Below are 7,761 nucleotides of genomic sequence, written 5' to 3' on the forward strand. Positions count from 1 at the left end.
TTATGTTTCTGTTATTGTGCGGTAGAAACAGTCATATTTATATTCATATTGGTCTTTGCAACCACCAAACTATTACCAAAAGTCATGCAAAAAGCTGTACAAAGGTTAAAAAAAACAAAATTACAAGAGTTACACAGACCACTAAAACGCATAGTTTTTAAGTTGTTTTAAAAACTGCTACTTCTTTTGAACCTTATCTTTCATGTTTAGCACAAAAGTATCTACACTGACAAAGCCTCATGAGAAAAAAACAAATAAAAAAGAGAAAAAGAGAGTTTTGGTTTCCACCACCTTGATCTTGTGTGGGGCTTGTTTCTTTTTTTTTTTTGTCTCTTCTCCATCTGACAAGGTTAGTCAAGTTCTGAAGAAAAGAAAATGCTTTGCTGATAAAATAATAAATTTAGTATATTCTGGTTGTTTGGACGTTATTGCACATTTCATCAAGTATCGACATCCTTTTTCTGTCGTGACAACACTTGCTGAAATTTTAATTTAATTTAATTTTGTGAAAGTTTCATTTAACTTACTAAAATAAACAAAAAAGGTCCTATTAAAAAAAGCTTATTTTTAAATGGCAAAAAATTGAACCAAAAAATTTTTGATTCTATCTGTTTTAAAAGTTCTTTTTCGTCAGTAACAGAAAAAAAGATTAAACAGACCCAACATATTATGAAAATTGCACAATTATTCTTAAGCTTTTTTAGTATTTTCTATTCTTTGCATGTTCAAAAGGCAAATTAAACTTTGAAACATAAAAACTAAACAAAAAAAGAATAAAAAGGACACAGCAGCCTTTTATCGACCCTTTTTTTTCCGTATTTGCTGGAACAATTTGGAAAGTAATTGGAGGTCTTAAAGGTAATCTGAGTTTCAAGAACAACTTGTTAAATCATGTTTGTTGAACGTTTAAGTATTTATGTCTTTTTTTGAGCATAAATCCTTACATGTTACTGCTAAAACAAAATTGGTATCTAAAACAAAAGAAAAAGTCATAAAGTCAAAGATGTCACATGTTGCTCAGCTGTGCAACTCACAGCCATCCCAAAAATGACACACTGGTGAAGAAACATGAACCAAGGAGCCACAGTTCTGCAGCTTTAAGGAACCTTGCCTTTACAAGTGATGAGAAAAAGAGGCCCAAGAGTTATTTTTAATTTCAAAAAAAGGAAACTCTTTCATATCGTATCGCTCATAAGCTCTTTTGATTGCCCTGTCTTCTGTCTTTAGCTGCCATGGCACACAGACGATGACTGGTTCAAATAGTTTCGATTTTAATTTTGATCGTCCTTCCATTGTGAAGAATTGCTATAAATCTGTGGGAACGCTGCTTTTCTTTCATTTCACCACTGATAAAAACTGAAACTTGCAGGTTGTAAGAGCTGCCAAGGTCTCACCTTTCATTTTGTGTGTGTGCCAGACTGGCAGAATCCTCTTCTGCTATCTTATCATCTCAAGCTCATTCACATGATCTGTGTTGGTCCTGCTTTCAGTCTCTACCTTCCATGGCAGAAAGAGGATGACTAATATAGATAATCAATATTTTTAGTTCTGAGAGTTTCCCAGGCAGGGAGAATTGCAGTACGTCTGTGAGAACATTGCTATTACATTGTCTGGCCAATGACAAGAAAAGAAAGCAGCAGTTTGAGGTCTCACCTTTCGTTTTGTGCAAGTGAGAATGGCAGAAGGCTTTTTATAAATGCTTTATTCTCACGGTAGTTTATTCTTTTTTAATAGAAATATCCCTTTTTCTAAAATGAATTAAAAACATGAATTTCTCTTGTGGCTTTTTTTATAATTTTTTTGACTAAATTATAAAAATTAGACGTGTTACAAATGAGAAAAATTTATATTAATACCAGGAACTGAAAAAAAAAAACATTGAGGGCAACATATTGTGAACAGTTTTCTCCCAGCTTATATTGTGTTTTACTTTTGTGGTTTGCAATCAAAATGAGGATGCTTTGTATTACTTAAAAAAAAAAAATAAAGAAAAAAGACTTAATTTAGCTTTCTGACTCTTTCTTTCTCTTTCTGACTGTCATTATTTTCCTGGTGGTGAAAAACAAGTTTGATTAAACATCAGCATTTGTGAAGCCTCTGGGAAAGCAGTAACTGCCATCTTTTTATGCTCATGTAACCCTTGTGCTATCCTAGGCACTTTAACATTGGGAGTTGGGTCATCTGGACCCACTAGACAGTGCGCTGAACCTTTTTTCTTCAATGATTTGTGATCTTCACTGGTGTCCATGGATTACATGAAATCTTTCCACCTTTATCCACTTTTGTCATGGTAGGAATAACACGTCAAAGTAAGGGTGCGGTCATCTAAGATAGCACAAGGGTTAAGCAGAGGGGATAGGGGTTGACCTTAGACTTTATGTGTCTTGCTAATTTTACGGTAAAAAGAGCCACACTCACAAAAATATGCTCTATATCATAAAAATCTGAAGATCTGAAAAAAATAATTTCAACATGAGTTCATTGAAACAATGAAACTTTTCTGTTCCTTTTATTTGCAATGAAAATAATTGTCAAACTAAAAAAATAAATAAATACAGTTTAAGAACAGTGAGAGTGGAAATGCAGAAGTGACACAACATATACACAAAATGCACAAAAACAGAAAATCAAAAGAAGAACAAACAGAAAATATGATGATATAATAATAGAGTGAATGTGAGGGCTGTGGGAAAAACTGGCCAATATGTTTTCTTGGGGTTGATGGGAAAGTCCTGACCTGCTGCACCCACAGTGTGCCATCTGTTTGTCTATGCTAACCTTTCTTGTTTTTGAAACCAGGTGATTCATAATACACCAAACACGAGAGACAAGCGGGCACACTTGAACATTTGAACTTTCTGCTGACCTGATACTCCCCCCTGACAATTGTGGAAATGGCTTTGAATTTTAAGAAATTTGACTTCAGAAGTCACACTTCACTGAAAGCAGGAAACCCAAAAGTTTGAGTCACTGCGCTTCCTTGTTCTACATGTTGTCTGAGTAACAAACTACCTCCCAAGAAAGTGTTTCACTCTGGGAACCTGAAGATTTTTTTTAAACCTGAAGATTTTTTTTAACTCAAGCAAAACAAAAAATTGTAATTGTGTGTAATAGGTTTTGGTGTAGTTGCCTTTTTTAAACATTAAACTTTTTTAGTTGGCAATAGTTTTAATCATTATACTTGGTCATTTTATGTTATTGTTTTTATACTTGTTTTATCTTGACTACTTTTTATTTTTATTTTTATTCTTAAGTCTTTTATATGTTTTGTTTGTAATGTGGCAAACGGACTTTGAGTCTGTAATAATAAACATTCTTCTTGTTCTAATTGTTAACATTTATGTATTACACACAGCGTCATTACTTTTTTTCTTTTTTTCTTTCTTTCTTTCTTTCTTTCTTTCTTTCTTTCTTTCTTTCTTTCTTTCTTTCTTTCTTTCTTTCTTAATAAAAATCACACTTAAGATTTTACAATATTCACGAGTTTTGATTTGCAGAAAATTTCAAGATGACATTTTACTGAGCAACTTCTTTGTCTGGTTTGGATTCTAAATGTAAACAGTGAAACTGTTCACATAGACATTAAAGCCAGAAGTAAAGCCACAAAAGTATGTCGTACATCTGAGCTCCGACGTTTGCCACAGTGTTTCTCCTTAGACAAAGGGTACTTTTCATGTTTAAGACGCAAACTTTTACTGTCGAAGTCCGACATGATTCATTCTTAAATGCAAATTTTGACATCATCCACAGAAAAGCTTAAAACCATATTTTTTATGATAACTTATACTTTGCTTTTATGAAATAAACTCCAATAACAATTCTTTAATTGTTAGAATATTTGTGGATATTCTTAGCTGCTGATCATCAAGCAGTGAAGTATTTGATCAAAACAAAATTGAAATTTCCCTTAAATAAGCTTTTAAAACAGAAAAAGTTACAAAACAGATAAAATTTGTTGCACAAATTAAAAAATACATTTTTTCTTTAAAAAAAGTATTGTTTTCAATACTGTACAAGCAATTTCTCAATTTTAATCACCTTCATTTAAAATATTCATATTTTTTTATAGCCCCAAAAAAATCAGACTTCTATCTTCAGAACAAACCTGTTTATTATTTAGCATAAACTTACGTATATTTTAAGTTCACATAGTCATGTTAGAAAGGACAACTAAAAATATATGAAAGTACAACTTGATGCATGACGATAACACTCCTCAAACACAGCTTGACACATAATGCTGCTCAGTGGGTGAATAACTGTTTAAGATACTGATATATTGATATTACAAAACATAATGAAATGCTGTCTATTAATGCAAAACAATACTTAACTATTTATATGTAAAAACATTTTTATCACAGACAAAAATAATACAACTTGTTTACCAATGCCTAAAATAGAGCATAATTTAGAGGTAAATGAACTGAAGAAAATAAAAATAATAATGAAAAATATTCCGAGAGGAATAAAAAAGCATTTTTGAAGATCTCTAAAGAAAGAAACTTATTTCTGTCATAAAAGTGAACTCAAAATATTTCATACAAATCTTAGTGGAACTGTGAAATACTGACTTTGCGATCCTCAGACCTGACGATCTCCGTGTGTTCTGTGCTCCTACTGCGAAATCTGAAACTGGCTTCGGCCACCACTTGTTCCAAAACTTTCTGACGCGTTGGTGAAGGTAATTGAGGAGTTGAAGCTTTGCAGCATCTGAGGCTTTCCTTTGCAGCTGTGATAGAGCATCCCCGCTCGCTGCCTGAAGTTATGGTCCAGGACGAAGTAGATGACTGGATTTACACAGCTGTTGAAGAAAGCCATGCAGCAAGAGATGAGGAGGCCGTTGTTTTGGACGTACTGAGTTTCACATCCTACTTGGGCCTGGGAGAGGCGTAAAATGATATTAAAGCTTTTAAAGATATTGTAGGGGAGCCAGGACACCACAAAGGCTATTATGATGCAGAGGACCATTTTCAAAGAGTGTCTTCGACGGGCCTCCGCCCGAGGATTTCCCACAGCACTGCAGTGCTTGTTCAGATGCATGATGATGGTGCCATAGCAGAGCACAATAATTAGAACTGGAAAGACGAAAGTCAAAAATGCCATCATCAGGTTTGTGACGAGAAAAAACGTTGAAGAGGAGTCTTCCAGACAGGCCTGGCTTTGATCGTACGTCTCCACCTCTCTGTATACCAGAGACGGGATGCCAAGCACGAGGGAGGTAATCCAGACAGCAATGCAAGTGGCAATGATGCACCAACTTCTTCTGAGGTACCTCGAGTCCATCAGCTTCACTATGACCAGGTAGCGATCAATGCTCATGCAGGTGAGAAAGAAGATGTTGGAGAAGCGATTGACAGAAATGATGTAGCTGCTCAGTTTGCACAGCCAGTTACTCGCAGATCCAAAGTTCCAGTGGTTGTTCTGGGAGGCAGAGATGGCCCAGAGGGGCAATGTGAGGACGAATATGAGGTCAGCCACAGCCAGGTTGACAACAAAGATATCCACCAGACGACCTCTGTGTTTTCCTTTGCTCACCACCACTGAGATCACAAAAAGGTTTCCCCAGAATCCTGTGAAGAATATAAGATAATAGATCACGGGCAGGAAGATGTGGAACCCATAAAAATTTGAGCTGGCACAAATTTCCGGGCCATCCAAGTTAGTTTCATTTTCATCACTGTAATTATAATAGTAATATTCATCACTGAAATACTCAGTTGTGGCTTCCATGACGAGAGATCAGTGAGAAGCTGAGCAGTGCTCTGCCAGAGAGTAAATCTAACCGTACCAGCTTTCTGCTACTTTATATCACAAGTACTAACCACAGCGAGAAAAGAAGAACTTGGTGTTTATCTCTCCTCCTCTCAGATCTACGGGCTATTTCCTTTGTCTGTCTGAGAAAACTTCCTCCTTTTTGGCCTTTCTCATGTACGAGACTTTTATTTAATTGAATCAAAAAGTTGTAAAAAATCCAATCTACCTTATAACGCTAAAATAAATCAAGAGGATGACAAAAAAAGAAACAGTTTTGCACGGATTTATTTTGTCCTCTTTCATGTCTTCCCTCCAAAAGCTCCTAAATGTATTTTTGCATATCCAACATGTGTGATCCCCCCCCCCCCCCCTCTGTAACAGATTATCTTCACTGTTTAATTTCATGTTTGCATTAAAGGTTGTTTCCTTTGTAAATGTCCACATTCAGCCAGTGCGGGGCAGGTGAGATTCACATTTGTTCCATAAATGTGACCTTAAACCCAAAGTTAGACCAGCTGTGGAATTTTTTTTTCTTCAAACAAAACCTTTCACCTTGTTCTTTCTCATTCTTTTTTGTTGTTTGCATCTTCGCTCTTGTTTCAGATTGCCCTAAAAATCAAGCCTGAAAGAGTTTCCCCTAGACTTTGCTTGACGAGCTTTGATTACCGGTAACTCTTTTGAGCCTAATTGTTATTTTTAATGTGTTAACATGCGTTTGTGGAGATATTTGTCCATGCTGATGACAGAACAAGTTGAAGTAATATCTCAAATGAAAAAAAGTCATTTCAAACGGTGTTTAACCCTCATCTTCATCATTAAATGCATTGATAGTGATGCTTGTTTTTGTGAGTAGCTTACCTTTTTTTTACTACAGCTCCTTTGGTGCAACAGCGACTAAAAAGAACTACACACCAATGTTTTGACACTTGTAAAGTCTTAGTTTGTATTTTTTTTTCTTACCTCCAACTTCATTGGACTTTTGTGCAGCTTTTTTTAAATCAAGATTTCAAAACTTTATTTTTTTCTGTCTTAGTCATAACCTCAATCTGAGGTTATGACTCAGACATACATGGCATAAAAAATTGCAACTCATCTAGAAAAGTCTGAGTTTTTGCAATCTTCCTATTGTCATAAGTTCATTAACTTGTGTTGGGTGATTGCAAAAAATATATATATGCTTGGGTCTGGCTGCTGTTTGAAAGAACATCTCAGAAGTCGTAACTACAGTACAAGATGCAAAAACCTTTACCCTGATTCTTTTTTGTCCAGAGCTGCCATTACCTTGACTTCTTTCAGCGGGACCATGTCAGTTGTTGTTTACGGGAAAGCTTTTGTAAAGAAAGCACATCTTCAGTGAGAATCTAGTTCCCCTTTAGGTGTCATTCAAACACTCTCTGTGTCACTGGTGACGTGTGGATTTACTCCTCACAGCGCAGAACCTCGTCCGCCCCGCGTTGTTTGCAGCTGCAGATTCTCCTTGGAAAAGTTTGTAATTATTTCTGCTGCATTCTTGCTGCTCGGTCAGTGGAACGTTACATTCCACTCCTCGAATAAGCGCTGTCTCACTCCAATTGAGCCGAGTAAATGTGAAAAACCCTGAATGGAGCAGTCTCAATGGGAGAAAATAAACAATTGCTTGGGTGCAGTATAGGGGGGAGCAGATGAGAGGAAGGGAGAAAGGCCTCCCAAATGCGTTAAGGTTTCCATGCATACTTCTTCCTTTACTCTTTTCAAAGGCAGGTCCTTTTAAATACAGTAGCCAGGTGCTTTCTTTTAGTATTGTTATTATTTTTGTGCTTTTTCACTTTTTATTGGGCGGAAGGGTGTACAGTTTTCCACATTTATCACAATAAAAGCATAAGAAAAGGGGGACGGTTTTAAGACCAACTCCAATGAAAATTATGTTTTTTGTGTCTTTAACATTTTGCTCATGATGAAAGACATATATCAAGCTTATAATTCAATCGGTTAGTTCAAAAGGGGCCCAAGTCCAAGAGGTTTGTT

At 35.8% G+C, this 7,761-nt stretch overlaps 1 protein-coding gene across 1 annotated transcript; it reads right to left on the bottom strand.

Moving 5' to 3' along the window:
• Positions 1-4,093: 4,093 nt before the first annotated feature.
• On the bottom strand, positions 4,094-5,824 carry LOC101161394 (probable G-protein coupled receptor 25). Its single transcript, XM_004069240.4, has one exon. It carries the CDS (start codon positions 5,731-5,733, stop codon positions 4,618-4,620), a length of 1,116 nt encoding a protein of 371 aa, XP_004069288.1. The 5' UTR covers positions 5,734-5,824; the 3' UTR covers positions 4,094-4,617.
• Between the last annotated feature and the right edge of the window lie 1,937 nt (positions 5,825-7,761).

Source organism: Oryzias latipes, chromosome 5 (genome assembly GCF_002234675.1).
Source record: "Oryzias latipes chromosome 5, ASM223467v1".
NCBI classification, from domain to species: domain Eukaryota; kingdom Metazoa; phylum Chordata; class Actinopteri; order Beloniformes; family Adrianichthyidae; genus Oryzias; species Oryzias latipes.